Raw genomic sequence first — 18,722 nt, 5'->3', positions numbered from 1 at the left:
CAGAGCGAACATGTAAAGGACAAAATGCTTTCTTCCCTGGTTGGGAGCATCTCATTTTTTCTCATTAGGGGAACTCATCTGAGCTCGAGGGATAAAAGGACGACTGATAGCCGGTATTTCTCTCTCTCACTCCATCTCGCCTCTCCCTTTTTTTCTCCCACTGTGCACATGCCACCTAATTAATTACACCCTACCATCGCATAGCTACAACAACCACTGCCGGCTAATTAACAGCACGCCTCAATCATGACCCCACTTCAAGGGTTCTGGATGTGTTCGTGTGCGCAAGTGTGAGAAAGAGATGCTGGAGGAGGAGGAGGAGGAAGAGTATATGTGTGATATGAGAGAAGAAAAACCAGCAGGAGAGAGAAAGACAGAAAAAGGGGTGAAGCAGAAAGATTGATTAAATAAATGGATGAAATCCAGCTAACAAGGAGCTGTGAGAAGGGCAGCTGTAGGAAGGAATGCAGAAATGAGGATATCAGCACTTTGATGTGACAGACAGATGCTCAAGAGATGAGAGGAGAAAAGCAGCCAGGAGATAGATGGAGCACCTCCTCTCCACACCCAGCTGGACTTTATCAGCCAGGCTGGAGCCAGAGAGGCTGGTGGGGAGTCCCAGCTATGGGGTCTCTCACCCTTAACACGTCACGCCCAATCCCCTGAGCCTGCGTGAGCCTGGCCAGACCTCGGTGCTGCTTCAGTCTGCCACACCAGGCTCCATGGCTCCTACTGCCCCAAACACACTCATACTGATCGTATCGGGGAGAAAAATGGAGCGAGGCACAGCCTACGAAAACACACACGGGCTGTACAAGCTGAAAACCACGTACACCGCATGTAGCATCCTCATAGTTGAATTGAGAGCGAGAGAGGGAGGGAGCTTTAATATGTTTAGTGTATGTGATTACATTAGTGTTAGGGTCATATTATTCTTCACCCACGTCACACACACGAAGAACCGAAGCCCAGTGGGGCAATCATAACATTAATAGTGCTTGACTGGGCCTAGCCACACACACACACACACACACACACACACACACACACACACACACACACACACACACACACACACACACACACACATAAACTAACTAAACATATTTCCTTTATATCTGCTAAACAGGTTATGTAGAGAATGAGGATAGAAGGTGGGGAATGAAAAGAGGAAGTGAATAACAGATAAGGAGTCCACAGAGGAAGTAAAACATACAAGAACAGGAAAATGTAGCAGCCTTTGAGGCCGTGTGACACAAACGTCACGGAACTGATCAATCCTATGTTAAATTAAATAAATATTAAATTAATCTAAGGATTTAAATAAAGAAAAAGACAAAATATATCTCAAGATGTAGATAAGTAAAAGGGCTTGTACTCAAAAATGGTAAATAAATAAATTATTTTAATAAATATTTCAAATCATTTGTGCTGTTAAGAGGCTGTTAATATTTCTTAAATATATATAATATATATATTATAATGTTATGTTATATAATGCAGAAAATAGATTAAGGTATTTGCTCAACAACATTATCAACATCTGTGTAGCTGTTCAGCCATTCTGCAGATATAACACAGCTATAGAGTTATTTAAAGATAGCTTAATTTTTTCACGTCTGTGACAAGAAAAAAGTGACACAAAAAGAGGAGAAGGAAAGAGTGAGAGTGAAACAGAATGTACAAGTAATGGGCCAACAGCAAAGTAGAAAGGCCATGTTCACTGTCAGCCATTAACATGGCCAGGACTAAATTATTCACTGCACTCTGTCACCTTACACAAGCCTGGGCTAACTCAGACGACGAAGGGCCGTGCGTGTATGCGTGTGCCAGTGGGCATGTGAATGATGTGAATGAACAGGGGCTTGTAAGAAGGATTCCTTTAAAGAAAGGGCTCAGTATTGCCATCCTGTGGTTAGAACAAGTAAGATACTGTGTGCACACCATTTCTACTAGAAGCCACACACAGACACAGACACACACACACACACACGCACACACAAGTATTCTCAATCTCTCACAAAAACACACGCAGGCACAGTGAAATAGGAAATAGGTGTCTAAATAAATCTGAAAACCATGCATGCAAATAGTGTACGAGCTCTAACCTTTCGATGCCATTTGAGTGTAATGCGCAGTAACACACACATATGCATGAACATACAAACACATACACTGTGCGCAAACATAAAAAGGACAAAGAAGAACAGAGAACTGTTTTGTGTAGAGGAAGCTGATTTCCATGCAACCTGCTGGTTTACTATGGAACAGGAGAGGCTGGTTAGCAGGGGCAGCTGGGCAAACAATACAACCTCACCTGGAGTCATTTACATGGATTGTGTGTACGGTACGTGTGTGTGTGTGGGCTCATGTTGTACTCATGCTCTAGGGAGATGAATCTGTTTATATAGTCACATTGTGGGGACTCAGCTTCCTTTTGGGGACAAAAACATGTCTCCATAACGTAAATCATTAAATCAGATTTAAGGTTTGGGTAAGTCTCTAAGTAATGAAGTCAATGTGAATGAATGGAAACAAGTGTGTGTGCGTGTGTGTGTGTGTGTGTTTGTTATGTTGAGAGGGGTGTCTCCTGTTGCTGCTCTTCTTCATCATGTTCCTGAAAGTGCCGTTGGCAAGGAAACCAGAGAGAGAGAGACATGAGAGACAAGTCAAGGAGCACGATTTCGGGTAAGAACAAAACGAAATGGGGAAGAAAAGGCAGACAAATGAGAGAGAAAGAATAAAGGCAGAAGATCTTGGAAGACAGTGGGGGAGGGGCGGGAGTGGAGAGAGAGAGAGAGAGAGAGAGAGAGAAGAAGGTGGGGGGTGGGGGTAACAGTGAGGAAGCAAAGAGCATGTGACAGTGCGACCCATGCCTCCCACTGACAAGCTTTATTACAGTCCCACCTGCAGCGAGACAGCAAAAAGCACTTAGCCTCAGCCAAATCGCCTGACATTGCAGGACAGAAACACGCGAGAACAAACAATGAGGAGAAGAGCAGATAAAAAGGGGAAGAGAGGCTGGAGGAGGAGAAAGGAAGGCTAAGAGAGAAGGAGGGATGATTGAAGTCAATGAGTTGCAGGAAGGCGAGGACGAAAGGAGACGTAAAGAGAGAGGAGGAGAGGAAGGAAATATCAGAGGAGCAAAAGGAACAACTAAAGGAAATGAAAGAATCGAATGCTGCTCAATTAAAAGACTGATCAAAGCGTGTTTTTATTCAAACAGGCTGCAGATTGTTGGGGTGTTTCTTGGTTTTGTCTATTTGCTGTCAATACAAAGAGGCACGCATTTACCAACACATACACAACACAATTTACTGCCAGCTCTGAGTGTGCAAGCAGTCGGGCTTAATCCTGCCTGAACACCTGTTTCCTGGGGAATGTCAGGTCAAAGGTCGGAGTCTAGAGGTCTCTCACTAAGTGGCCGTTTTATTCAGGGCAAATGCTGCAACGTGTCTGTAACCTGACCTCGCCGTTCCACACTGAGCCTTAACCTCACATCAGGTGGCGTCGTCAAGGCCCAAAACCCAGGACATAAAAGGTCATTCTTAGATCCATGCTGTAAAAGATAAGTAGTCACACTCAAACAACACACTCAGCCTATTTGCTGTCATCATTTAGTGCAATTCATGGAATCCGTGAAAAGGAAATAATTAAGAGGATGAAATGAAGAGAGGTTTATTACTTCCTGAAAGGCGACAGCTAGCATCTATTAGTGCTGCAGCCTGGTGATGTATCTTCTGATGAACTATAGCCAAGTAATGATATGCTCTGCTGGCTGTGAAGCTATAGGTCTCTCCCCAAGTCTACTCTTTCAGGCTCCTTGGTTCTGGATGGAAAACCACAGTCACTAAATCAAACCAATCCGGAGGGAAGACGAGAGAGAGGGAGAGATACAGGGAAAGAGAGAGACTATGAGATGGGGAGAGAGGGTTAACTGACTCTTTCTCAGTCTTTCGGAGAGAGGAATGTGTTGGAAAGGGTACAAATCAACCAGAGTGACTGCACAATAAGGTCAGTGTGACCAGAGGAGAATCCTGACTCAAATCCTAGACACGGACAAACACACAGGCGCACAAACAAACACATTAAACACACAAATGCAAACACAGTGAGTGATTGAGTTGGGGCATAACCCCGTGCCCACCCTGTGAGTGGCTAATAACTATGGCACAGTGCCAAACCCACTGTCTCCTGACTAATTCCCATATGCCCGCCAGGACTGGCGCCACTCTGCAAAACAGAGCTCTGTTTCTCAAAAATCCTGTGATCATTACATTACTGAATTACTCAAATAGATGGATGAAAAAACTCCCATACAGGCCAATCAGTTCACTTGCCCCCTGAAGAACAGATATAATGGCACAGACAATGGGAACACTGTGAATTAATATTTGTTTGTTGAGACTGTCTACCCGCACTTAACACACACACAAACACACCTCAACGCTGACACTGCTGGGCTGGAAAAAGGGGGCAGTGAAGTGGCGCTCTGCCAAGTGTGGTACTGCCAAGAGACTCAGTATACCCTGGTCTCCAGTGGCATTTTAATCACATGTACACACAAACAAACACACACACACTTCCATCTGCTGTGCTTCATGGGAGCTGTGGCAAGCTTGTCACTGTCATTCTTAGTTAGCCCACCCTCTTGCCATCCCTACTGAGGGGAACAAAAGAAAGGGAGAAAAGAGAGGGAGCATTCGAGCGGGAGCAAACAGTGGCATTCCTCTCCATGCTTCCTCTGTCACCATCGGACCTTTCTCTCCAAACACAGTCCCTGTCGTCTCTCCATTCAGCGTTCTTGTCCTCGTCTCACCATATCTTCCCTCCCCACTACTCGGCATACTGCTCTTGTCACCCCTCAGCTGTATTTCTTCTGGTGCTGTTCCTCTTAAGTATGGGCACCTGTAATCCCTCTGCAGTGGACAGTTTTGCATCCAATATCTGTGTGCAATGCATGTGGATTGAACCAATGCATGTGTTGTTCATATAAGACTCTAAGGGCCTGATCTCCTAAAGGTCTGCGTATACTTATACATGTGCAAAATTTATATTACTCACAAAAATGGTGCAAACTGATCTTTTAAGTATGTACACCGAGGACTGAGCCTTTCAAATGAGCAAAATAGCTTACGTACATGGGCTGATTTGGAACCAGTCACAAGAAGGAGCCAAGCCAAAACGTCTTTCATGTCTGCATTTCCTTGCATCTGGGACATACAGTGTACTGTAGCTGCACCTGCAGCTAAACACCCACATTCTCTGAATATGCAGATGGTTTGTGAGTCCAACAGTGTCAAAACCAATGTTCAGGTGAAATACCTTGGGTCAGAATATGTACTTTCATTTGTAAAATCATTATAAGCATTAAAGAGACTGCATGTATGGTCATTCTCCAATCTCTCCACTACGTTTGCTCCTGTTGTCAATAATATTTGGAATTATGACCCATTTGTGGCCCAGCCGACACACACACCCCATCATCAGTGGTGCTCCATGCTCCCTCAGTGGGAAACTGTAATTGTATTGAAATGACATGAAGCAAAGCACACAAGTCTGCCAAGTCCAGCTGTGCTGTTCTAATCAAAACAAACGTAGAGCTTATCTATTGACAACCACATCATCAGCATATTCAACTGTGAGACAAAAATATGCCAATTCACCCTTATAGCGTATGTGTGCGGAAACAGCAAACTGCATATCTGTCAATGTATTTACACAGTAAGACAAGCTTGAGGAGAGCATGATAAAACAGTAAAGGCAAACAATAAAAGTTCAGAAAGTCTAGATTCATACAGCGCAGACACAGAGTGCAATGTTATAAATTCCCTCACCATATATTCTGCCATTCATGTTAGTCCCGTGTGTCCCTCTGTTCATTTCTGGGCAGCCAGTACAGCAAAAAGGTTACCTTGGTTCCTCACGACAAATAATTCTGTATTGATATTATCATTTTAGCCTACGCAACTACAAATGTACGTGAGGCTTTTCGGTAAGGGTGTTAATGTGTCCACAGGCCTGAAGCACATTGTGGTCAGCTCAGATGTTGCATCCTCCCCGCGCTGCCTGTATCCTGTCTGATAGGGCTCATGACCACAATATGTTATACCGCAATATGCTAGAACATTTTAAAAGAGAATTAGTTGTTTCTGTTCTCCACTTTGGAGACATTTATGATCTGACTGTATTTTAATTTTATCTTTGACATATCCAACCTTTTTGTTTCTTTTAAACACAACAACACAGGGTGAAAGCAAACTGTTACTCATTCTCAGTACACCACTGGTCAAAGCAAAGATTTGAAATAGAGCTATCGCCATTAAACCGTTTTCATGATTAAAACCCAGCAGAGAGCACAGTGTGCGCTGGACTGTACAACTGCAGCTGTCTCAAGACATAAGCTTCCCCCTATAACCTCACTTTCACTGTAGCATAGGGACACTTTTAATGATTTAAACCCAACAACACCTCTCTATTCTGTGCCGCAGATCGTGTCTTGTGTCACGTTTTCAGCCTGAGCGGAGGAAATCGGCCGTGTCGTGTCAGTGTGAGCCACAGTGCAACACACATGATGGAGGCCATTTAAATAACTCATGAAAATTTGGTTTTCAATGCACACTAGACTATGGGGAGGGACATTCAGGCTTCTGCGTGTGCATGTGTATATCTGTGGGTAAGTGGTGGCCCCCTTTGTCATGACTGTTTAACCAAGTGCCTTTGAGTGTGTTGTGGTTAAGCTAGAGAGCCTGTATGTGTGTCAGTTCAGTTGGAAAAAGAGTTTGAGATGAGTTTCTATAAACGACAGGGGGGCCCTCACGGCTAAACAGAAATAGCCTTAGAGAAAAGTGAGAAAGAGGCCTGAGCAGGAGGGAGTGGTGAACAGTGAAGAAAGAGAGCGAAAGAAGAAGGGTGGAGAGCTGAGGTAATTTGATTTACAAAAGTCCTGCGTTTAAAAGTGTAACTGTTTGTGTAAAAAAGACTACGAGAGAGAGAGAGAATAGAAAGCCAGTGAAAGGGCAGTCCAGCTACACTGATAAGAGGAGACAGCAGCACTTTCCACATAAATGCACTGAGCTCCAAAACCTACTATAGTGATGGCCTCCCTCGGGGCTTATTCACACACATACACATGCACATCACTTATTTTTTTGTGTCTGTGCTGGCTTCATCATGACATCTTCTACCTCATCACTTAGTCTCACTTTATCACTACCATCCTTTCTTTTACCAGCCTCATAATAACTGTACTGCATATAATCAATTGTTCTAGGTTGAAGTAAGAAGCAGTAAATTAACAAAAGTCTCCGAAAGGTCTGAAACGAAAACAGCATGTACATCCGTGTGTGAACATTAAGGAGAAGAATCATGAAGATGTTTGTGAGTACATTCTGTGGGCAGCTTGGGTTTGCTGGTTTGCATTGTTAATGGTAAAGAGCAGTTGCTATTAAACAATGCAGTCAAAACAGGTTGAAAAGATCAGATCATCTGCACATTTGCAAAACAAATAGCAGGGAAATCATTACAATCCCATCTGCCCTCACACAGCAGCACGTATGACTGCTGTAATTCCGAAAGACAGCCAAAGAGTTAATCTAGTCAGAGTAAGTGGGTGATTGTAGGTATTGTAGGTAGGTATATATAGATAAATGGTGGTGGAGGAGTTACAAGAACATGAGGTGTTAAGAGACATGACAGCACAAGTCTGAAAAGAAGAACTGAAGACACGTTCTTGACACTCTTCAGTTTGAGTGTAAGAGCCACCTCAGACCTCATCTCTTTCACTCCAGGGGTGTCACTACTTCCTGTGTTGCCACACAGCATGGACAGGAGGACACCTCACACAGGAAAAAGAAAGCAGAGATACGATGCCTCCTAGGGGATGAGATGCATATTCTGGGTTTGGCTAATTCTTAATAGTTGAATGATGTAGCTTGAACCACTACTTTACTATTCTATGTTCTGCTTGTCAGCTTGTCTCATTGTTGTGAGCACAATATCACAAAAATGTCTTGAATTAATGTTTTCAAATTTGACCTTGGTGGTCAAAGGTCAAAGTCACTGTGACTTCATGTATGTCTATGTCACTATATGTCAAAAACGCCACTTCACTACATATGGCACAAATGTCCACTTGGACTCACACATAAACTTATTAGAATATGAGTCTGAACAGACATGGATGTAAACTGCAACTTCGCTAGCTGGCGCAGGCATATGACCACAATTTGGTAATTCTAGTTTGCAATTGTACCACAAAGTCATGAAATCAAAAAATGTAATATCAAACATGATGAATCCACCAGCTGCTTGTGGTTTGAGGATAACAGGAGGGAAATTAATTCACACTGCTCTGTTTTAATATTTATCATAATCACATTGGTGGAAAGGTTAATGTTACTGTATAGCAACATTGCAGACAAAATTACTTTTAATGAACTGGACAGAATTATTTAAAGAAAAACAGAAGATCAAGGAAAAACAAGAGACAAGTAAAAGGTGAAAGTGAAGACAAAGGAGAGAAAAGCAAAAAAGCATTTGTGTAAAAATTTACTTAATGACATTAGAAAGCAAAACTCACTGGAAAGTGGGCATCCGGCTCGCTCAGCTTTCTCTGGATCCAGGGTCACTGGGTGAGAAGGAGGGTGGTCACTTGTAGGTTGCGGGGGCCCGGAACCCAAGTCTGCCTCCTTACTGGTTGTAGCAGCAGCCTCAATCACAGCAATAGCCTGAAAGATATACAAACATACATTTATTATTGGTAATGCACAACATAGGGACGACTCTTTAGCCTGTTGGGGTTTACATTTGTTAGATGGAGCTCAAGTAAATTAATTACCAAGGAATCACTGATTGACTTTATTTTGATGAACATCATAAGATGCAGATTCTGAAGCTGAAAGTTTACAGAACGATATTGTTGCACCACAGCAGCTTATGATCACAAAGAGAATGATGTTGCAAATATAGCAATTAACTGCTGATCTACTCCGTCACTGGTGTGACCATTTTTAGCTGCTGTCATACTGTAGCACTCAGATTTCTGCTATAAAAAGACAATAACTAAAGGGGGATGCAGTGCTGGGTGAAGAAGTGTCCCTTCCCTGAAGTGACAGAACCGCAAAACAGACAGACAGAATCAAAGACGGAGAGAGACAGACAGAGAAAGAGAAAGACTTTTCCTGACAGCCCAAGTCTGTTTGGATGTGCTCTACTCTGCTCCCCTCCACAGCTGAAAGAGGAAAGAGGGATGAGGTTTCAGGAGAGAAACAAGCTGACCATGAAAAGCAGAGGAAGAAGCAGAGGGTGGCTGTCAGCAACGAAAGAGAGAGTAGTGGGGGAGAGTTTAAAGGAGGCTGTGATGGCTCCCTCCACTGACGAGTAGCAGGGAGACAGGCAGGGGAGGTGCAGAGCATCTTAAGACAAAAAGGCACGCTGGGCTTATGAAATATACATAGCTCTCAGCTGGAGACGGAGACACAGAGCGACAGAGCAGAGGAGGGCCCTGAAGACTGACGAGACTCCACTACCCCTCCTAAACACTCGCTGCTAAAAATAAAACACACAGACACATTCCTAATGACTTCTCATGAGGAGCCAAGGGGAAAGTAGTTAGTGTTTTTTATTTTTCGTGTGTGTGTGTGTGTGTGTGTGTGTGTGCATATGCATGTCTCTATACTTGTATTCACACATATGCACGCAGGTGCATCGTTGTGTGTATCATCCTTCTTTCTACAGTTATAAACTGAGTGGACAAAACCACAACAGTAGCTGTGATACATTAAACGACAAGTGTTTTGGCTGTTGGCCCTTATGCAAATCCACCTGCTGGTCAGGTGGGGGGGGGGGGGGGGGTTTCTGACAGGAAGTTTGTTTCAACTGCCCCTCTCTCAGACCTCCTCACCTGCCTTCTCTTCAAGCCCAAGCAGCTGCCTCCACCATACCAGCAGTTAAAAACCATTTAAACAGACCTCACTTAACAATGAAATCACCCTTTGTTCAAACTAACGATCCACCTCTCCCACGCACTCTCAGTAATGGCTATGCCACTGAAGTACTGGGATCCTAGAGCATGTGCTGGCGTGTGCCTGGTTTGTGTGTGTGTGTGTGTGTGTTATGAGAGGCTGGGTAATTCACTTCTTTGCTTAGTTTTCCTACTTATCCTGCTGATCAGACATTTTGGGTGTGACTCCTCGAGTCTGTATCCCCAACACGTCAGGTGGAAATAAATAAAGCTTGCAGGTAAATAGTCTTGTCTGAGCCTCTGGATTACCACTACCCCAGAAAAAAGTACATAACAAACACGCCAACAGGTTCGCTAATCTCTTCTGTCTCTCACTAAATCGTTCAGTCTCTTTTCTGCGTTTTTTCTTCCACTTTCGCTTATTTCGAGTTAAAGTGCACATATGATGTGGCTTGTTTCTGAATTCTGACTCCACCACCCAACATGAGTTTTGACAAAAAACAAAGAAATTATAAGGTCGTAAAAGTAGAATTCACATTATTGGATTTCATTAGATTGTATAGGTGTAGGTAATAAGGTGGCTAGAGAGTGTACACTGAACTGTAAAAGAAAAATGGTCAGGCCATGAACCTGTGTAATTAAAATTTTTTGGAGGGCAAAACTCATCATACTATCCTTAAAAATAAGCTGAATACCAACAAATATAATTCACATCAAACTGTTGCCATTGATGCTCTCTCTTAAATTAGCCGTTTATGGTATCTAATTGGAAAGTTGTAGGATTACGTAAAGTATTAAATATATTGTGCAACATTTCTAGTTTACTTTAGCAACACAGGCCAGTCAGCTTTAGGTTGAGAGATCATTACTGTCCCTATGTGCCATTCTCTGGGTATCATGAATGTCTATCAATCTAATTGATAGTTGGTGATATGATATCAGGCTAAAACTATAGCTGTGATATTATTATTTTTAATTTAAAAACTATGCCTGAGTACTTTATATGCACATTTAGGTTGAGCACACACAGTATAAAGTCCTCTGAAGAGCTCTGTGCCCTCTGAATAGTGTAAGAACAGACCAGGGACATGTAAGATGCAGAAGGGGTGCACGAGGTGAAATGAGAAACATCTACAAGGGTAGTACTAATTGAGGTTAATTCCACAGTTCAGCATTATCTCTTCTAATCGGCAAGGAGGAAGTTGGTAATGGATGATGTTGCAGGACATGGAGAGAGCCTGCCAGCAGAAATCACACAGCAGTGCAGACTTCTGCATGCCCTCAAAGGATCACAAGACATTAGCAGCTAAGTGCAGATCTTGATAGGAGGTTGCAGATAAACAGAGTCCAGAGGGCCTGCAGGCTTACACAGGGGAAATGCGAGTGCTTGTGTGCCTGTGTCAGTGTGTTAGTGAGAGAGGCTTGTCAGTCAAGACAGTCACAACCTCTCTAGTTGTTTGCCTGTCTCAACCCACATCTCACCTGTCAACCTCTTGAAGCAGTGCTGACACTGTCGTGCACACACACACTGCTCTAGGCTCAGTACCACTTCCGAGTAGTGACACACAGAGTGATGGGGGCGATACACATGCACAGAAACTCTCTCTGGCACGCATGCACGCACACACATTGTGACCTAACCCAGTCCTCTCCAGGGAAAAGCTCTTTCATCACAGCGATGCCCGTCAATACTTGAGGTCTGCGCAGCATCTGCAGTTCAACACCTACTAGATTCATTAAGGAGGAAAATGGAGTCAAAAGGAAAAGGATACATCAATAAGCAGAGGAGGTGGACATGCATGTGTCACCGGGGGGACAGGGTTATCCATAAACACTGCTGACAGTCTAGACAGGAAATACACTTGAAGACATCAATAAGTTAGTCAGCAGGGGTGAGGAGAAATCAATAGGGACACAGGATGATGTCAGTGGCTGCAGATGAGATCACCTGAGGAAGAGTCTACATATGAGGAGTTTTGTTATTAAAATCTGTGTTGTCACAAGGTGTTCTATATTACCTATCCTACAGAAACAGGGGAATGAGTAAGATCAGGAACTGAATCATTGCTTACTATAGAAATCGTGAAATATTCCTCAACTTAAACTGAGAACAAACCTTCAAGCAATAAATGGTGTAATTATTTCACAGTTGCCTCTGGTGCCTATTCTAGCAGTTGTTTTGTTCACACCACGCTGGCAGTACCAGCTAAATCATTATTGTGTTACACTATTCCATGTCTGAGAGTTGCAAAGCAGATGTTTATTCATGTGAAAATGCCACAGATTATAACTTTAACATTAGCGAGAATCAAAACTTCCAGAAGCATACAGTGATTCTGCCGTGAGATTTGAGAAAATAAAGGAGATGAAGCTGATTTCACCCAGAGGACGTGACTGCCCTATATCACGTTGCCTTTCTTGCCACAGTATTGAGCGCCAGTGGCTGAGTGTGTGCACATTTGGGGAGATGTGTGTTTGTGTGTGTTTTCAGTCCTACCGACATTTCCTGAAATGTGGCTGACATTTCCAGGGGATTTGAAGATTTGATCCCTTCTGTGTTTGAAGAGTTGTGTGCTGCCCTCCTCACAACACTGAGGAAAGCGCTACAGCAGAGCCAGCGTGCCCTGCCTTCGGGGCACGCTGCATTCTGAGCAGCCTGTTCTCACTCACCCATAGTGTGATCAGGAGAAGACCCGCACTATACATCGCCTGCCTTTTTGAAATGACTGGTTCACTGCTTGGTTTTTTACTTCGTCTTGCTGTTTTCCCCTGAGCTGTGGAGTGTTTCGGCTTCTCTCAAGTGAGGCAGAAAAGCTATCACTAAAAGATCTGGGAGAAGAAAGCCGATAGAGGTGGTGTGGGAGGGAGTGACAGGGGGAGAAAGCAAGGAAGTGTGAGAGAGAGGGAGAGAGAGATCTGTTTCTCCTGCTACAGGCTGGTTAGTGGAGCGAAATGACACAGACTGACATCTCTCTTCCGCGGAGACCAAGTTAAAAAGAGCCCTGATAGTCTTTGGCCATTACTTCCCTTCGCTCTCTCTCTAACCTTTCCTCCTCTTACTCTTTCAGCTGTCCTGCCCTCACTCCCTCCTCCTCTCCCTGTCCACCCTGCAGCACCCATGTCTTGCTTTTTCTGCCTGGATGGACTCCAGTCCTGTCCAAGCCTAAGGCTCAAATTACACCCCACCACCCTGTGCTGGCACACAAAACATACACATATGTAAACACACACACACACAAGCTCATACAGTAGCCATGAGAGGCCCATTGCCCAATCACAGGGGAGGCAAGGGTCAGTCAGGGGTGGAAGAACAGGAAGCGAGATAACAGCAAGCCATACACCGTGGCTGATCTGAGGTCAACTACTGGATAGACTACTAGATAGACACTAGACAACAGACACAAGTAGATGCATAAAAATACACAGAGGTGTGACGCATGCACCAACTATCGTATCTGTGATATGCTAACTATAATCAAAAATCATCATATAACATATTATACAACCTACCTTCTCCCACAATAAAACACTTAAAGACTTAAAAACAGATGTATAGCAACTTGTATTGCAACTCTGACACTGATGCTGTACAACATTAAGATTGATTTATCTCCAAAGCACTACCTCAGCAAACATTACAATTGCTAATAAAGTTCAGACTGAATCAGCAGTGTGTCTCAGTCTAACGACGTCTGCATGGTGCATGTAAAAGATAAAGCAAATCTCCCAGATTTACAGGATACCAGCGGTCAGCTGAGCATCTAAAGTGGGTGTTTATCTGATGTCAGAGCTCAGAATCATCCTGTCCTTCAAATGCCACTGATGTCATGGTTGTAAAACGCGTGCAACCTGATGCTGAACAGAGCTCAAAGGAACGGAAGCACCACATCCAATGTGTACTACATTGCAAACATTTTGCCACTTCCTTGGTCTGTTTGTCCTCAAGACCAGGATACATGGCTAAACTGGCTTAATAACTATGCTAAACTTTACTGATCAGTGCAGCACTGTGCTGAAGGACCATAGACCCACTACATACTGTGTTTCTGAATATGTAGTGCGTTTATCTTTTTTTCAGATCATTATTATTATTATTAGATTACTATTTCTGAGTTATTTGTATGGAGTCGTAGACTGGTTAAACCTTCAGTTAGGGCTCTGCAGGGTGAGAATAAGCTCGACGGATGTCAATAAATCAGGAGAAATGTGCCTTCATGGCACTACAGTGTGTCCTTGGGCTAATGTTCCAAATACTCAAATGCACTCAGTCTTACTCAGACACAAGGCTTTGTGCACAGAAAGTGAGTGCAGACAGGTAGTCACATTTATACGCAAAGACATGCGCGCACACACACACACACACACACACACACACACACAGCTAGTGATGACTGCGTCTTTCTCTCAAGTCTGTTGGGAACTCTAACAGGAAGAGGGTAAGTGCTATCGATTGGCTTCTTCCTGCTTGGCCTGGCTGTCAGAGGAAAAACAGGCTGACCAGATGACCATCCACTTTTCAGTGCATCATGCTACTAAATGTACACACACACACACACACACACACACACATAGTTTACACAATGCTTTCCTTACAGTTCCTCTAGGATTTAAGGATTTATGCAGCACATGTTTTCAGGCTGTTCAGGAAAAGGATCATATGTGTGTCATGTTGACTTGTTTAAAGCTAAAGCATGCACATGTGTAACAAGGAAAGGCAGTATGTAGACAGACAAATAGGTCAACATAAAAACGATTCCTCTGGGCAGCTCTGTCATATGAACAGAAATCTCTGCTGCACTCAGATCTCTTTGATAGCATTTAGATGGGAGGCAGAGGAAAGATGGAAGGCTACATATCAGAAGGAAGGATAAGTGGATGAGCACATAAACAGACTGAGGAGACAGAGAGACTGCTCACTGTGGTTTAACAATCAAAGGGAGGGATGGAAGAAGAGACCAGCTGCACAGGGATGCCTCCGCCTCTTTGTTCTAGACATACATATACAGCATATATAAGCTATATGAGTGGACACCACAGTCTAACCTTAGCAAATAGATCAATGTCTAAAACTAAAGCATGTCTATAAGCCTACAGTTAAATATATTAACATATTCCTTCTCAGTCTGAGAAAACCAACCATCAGCAGTCTGGTGAAACAGAATGTGAATAATTACTGGACAATTAAAAGGTAAAGACAATGTTAAATCACTTCTAACATGCAATCCTGACACAGGGGAACAATCAACATTACTGCATTTTCACTATTGTTACTAAATATACTTAGTCACCCCCCATATATGTCACCCCCATGCCTATCTGCCAGCTGAAGGATAAAGCAGTTGTAAAACACAATGCGGATCAGTTTTAGTTGCCATGATTTAGCGCATCATATCAAAAGTTCAGTGTAAATATGAACATCTTCAATATTAACAGTGTTTGCATCAAAATGCCATCTTTTATGTGCACACTTTATTGCTTCATTTACTGGTAAATGTGAAAGGATGGTGTCAGCCAAAAAACACTGCTGCCCTCATATATCTGTTGTCAGGCCTCAGGAAAATACTGTATATACAGTAGGTAATATATACGGCAGAGCACAGCAAAACAACTCTATTCTCTAGAGGGCGAAAAAAGTGGGGAGACAGCGAGAACAAGATAGAGGGAGATACACAGGTAGAGGGAGAGAGAGCAACACAAAGGCCTGTTTTCTGCTGGGTGGGTAAAGTGTGTCCAGGGGGCAGCTGAGTGAGCACACACAACACAAAGCCTGTCATTAGTCTCAGCTTTCTGCAGACACGACATAACTGTTTGTATCTATGAGCGTGTGTGTGTGTGTGTGTGAGTGATAGAGAGAGAGGGTGTGTGTGTGTATTCTCAGACATTGACAAAAGCCTATGTTGTTGTGCCTGTCTTCTCTGATGTACAGCTCCTTCAGGATCACAGTCAATACTCACCCTGTCTGCCTATGTGAGTGCTATGAGGTTTGCTGCAATGTATACATCCCTCTCTTTCTCTGTTCAGTCCTCCCCTCCCCTATCTTTTCTTCATCCTTCTCCCTGTGTCTTCTTCTGACACCACCATCCACCGCCTCCTGCCTACCAGCTGCTACTTTGCAGCTATTAATCAGTGCTATGATTAGTAAGTAGAGGAATGTGGTGTAGCTGAAGCAGACTCCTCACCCCAACCATGACCTTTCACCTCTGGACGACCCTGCACGACCCTGGGTTGAAGCAGCTGCTTTTACACTGCACCGACACACTCCATTAGGCCTAGCACCTGCTTCTACACAAATTGAATCACTGCGAAATACACACAAACACACACACACATCCATAAAGATGCAAAAGATGGCAGCAGAAGCAAGATTTGAAACAGCTCCTTTGGTCTTTACACATGCTAATGCAGTAAGGTGGCCCTTTTGTGAGATTACACAGTCATTACAGGGAGAGGGGTCATAAAAGGCACCTGTAGCTGAGCAGCTCCACAGTCTATCAAGAGCATGTGTGTGTAAATGTGTGCAAATAAAAACAGAATACAATAAAAGAGTGCGACAAAGAGTATATGCACTGTATAAAATGAAGTAAGAGAAGACCTACATGAGTTTTACAGAACCAGTGAACACTGTTTAGTGGACACTGTGCATATGTTCTGTGTGCAATAAGATACTCTTTGTATCAGTGAGAGTGTATGTGTATATGTGTGTCTGTGTGTGGGCCCCAGGCCGACTCTGACAGCTCAGTGCTAGCCATCTGCTGGCAGTCACACCAGGAGAAAGCAACCGCAGCCAAACAATGGAGAGCAATGACAGGCCAGGATTTGTGGGGAGTTGTGTATGTGTGTGCGTGCAATTTTGGTGTGGTGTGCGCGTTTTCCCTTCAAAGATCCAAATGAGCCCCTCTTTATGAGCATGTGCAGAGGGGCGTGGCTGTTGTTGATAGGCTCTCTCTGTTACCAGGCGATAGATTAACAAGCCCAAATAGCCATCTGAGGAGGATAGATAGCACGGGCGAATGTGGGCTTTTTTTTTATTTCTGTGTGTCATTTGCTGTCTGTCTACTGTACATTTAAATGTCTGTCCAATTCTTTTTCCTTTTATCTTGTCTCCTCTTCTCGTTCTCCTTCACTTAGTAAGTTGGAGCACTACTGAACTTCTGTTTCTGGATGAAGTTCCAGCAGAGTATATACTTCCTTACAGCCTGTGTTTCTGTGCAGGCTTCTTTCCTCCCAACACACAGTACTGTATGTTAGGAAATACCTCTGCTATTTCTCTCTCTCTCTAACGGCAGGTAGAGCAGCGTCGTGGATGCAGACAGATGGTCGGGTGTTGGGAGGAAGCTGGTTGCCTGAATGTGCACACACACCAGTCTGACAGCAAGCATCATCCAGCTGGGTAGAGGCCTATAGTGCCTCCTAGAAACAGCATGCCAGGTGGCCAAGAAACAGGCTGCTGGTCTCCTGTAGCCACTACACACATAACCCTCTGGTTACTATTCTGCTACTTTACCACCAAATACAACACATGGCTGCTTCTCACAAAGAAATATAAAAAAGTCTAAACCACAGGTGAGAAGCAAAAGAGCAGAAAAGGAAACATCCATCTAAGGACCGGAGACAAATGGGCGATTATGAAAAGAATCTGTTCCCATGCACTCCATATGAAGAAGAATATTTGTGTCCACGCGCCTGTGTGGTTTGTGTTGCTTTGGCCATCCATGACTTTGTATGGCAGCACTTCAAAGGCAGCCTTCAGTAAAGTTTCTGCTCCTCCACCTCCTGCTGCTGCTGCTTTGTGTGTATGTTTGTGAGTGTGTGCACATGGAGCAGTGCCTCCTGTAGCTGGGGGTTATGGCTGATCACCACTACCACAGCGCGGCTGGCATGGCATGCCACTGGCACACTAACAGGGCACACCTATTTACACAGGCCCAGACTGAATGGCAGGCATTGTCTGGGTGAGAATGCAACACTTAAGCTCCTGATTAAGGCAGAACAAAGCCCTGAGGGGGCAAGAGTGATGAATGCACAGAGCAAGAGAGGGTGGGAGCCAAAGAGGGAGGGAGGAAGAGATGGAGGGAGACAGAGAAGGGAGGCTCTGTAAAGGGGAATCTCATCTGCTGTTGCTGCGGGAAGGCGAGATAGGGGGGGGGGGGGGGGAGTGAGAGAAGAGTGGAAGGGAAGGAAGTGAAAAAGGCAAGAGGGCAAAAATTGGCAGCAATGTAAAGGACTGAGAGAGAGGCAGGTAGACAAGCAGTGGAGGCAGGAAGTAAGAAAAGAGGAAGGTATAGATGAAAAGAAAAGCTAGGGAGGGAACCAGGAGGAAGGTTGGGAGGAAAAGAGGAGGTGGGGGGTGAGCAGAGAGGAAGGCTCAGTGAGAAAGATAAAAAGACAACAGAGAAAGAGCCAAGCAGAGAGGTAAAGATGCCACTGCCGTGGTATCTTCACTGATAAGGAGGAAGTGATGCTACACGATAATACCTATGAGGTAAATAGACGGATAGCACCCTCTAATGGTTCTCGTGCATGAGGAACGTGTTCTCCATCATGGCCCCTCTTGTCTAGGGAGCTAACAGATAGACAGGACTCACTGGGGCACTGCTAAGAATTTTATTTAGCACTAACATGTGAAGGATGCTCCCCAGGTGCAACAAAAACAACCGTGATGCTGTAGGTGGCATTAGTGGAGAACGACTTCTCTTGATTTGGTATCGTGTACAGGATACAGTGCAGGGCCACATGACGTTCACTGTGTGTGTGTGTG

The 18,722-nt window shown here is 44.0% G+C and overlaps 1 protein-coding gene across 1 annotated transcript in view; it reads right to left on the bottom strand.

Annotated features, from left to right (window-relative positions):
• gse1 (Gse1 coiled-coil protein) overlaps positions 1-18,722 on the bottom strand; it is a 153,187-nt gene that overhangs the window by 97,133 nt on the left and 37,332 nt on the right. Inside the window, exon 2 of the mRNA XM_026377558.1 lies at positions 8,582-8,729. Coding sequence (XP_026233343.1) covers positions 8,582-8,729 — 148 coding nt within the window. The remainder of the gene's footprint in view (positions 1-8,581; positions 8,730-18,722) is intronic.

Source organism: Anabas testudineus, chromosome 3 (assembly GCF_900324465.2).
Source record: "Anabas testudineus chromosome 3, fAnaTes1.2, whole genome shotgun sequence".
NCBI lineage: Eukaryota > Metazoa > Chordata > Actinopteri > Anabantiformes > Anabantidae > Anabas > Anabas testudineus.
This window is presented reverse-complemented; position numbering and strand designations above follow the sequence as displayed.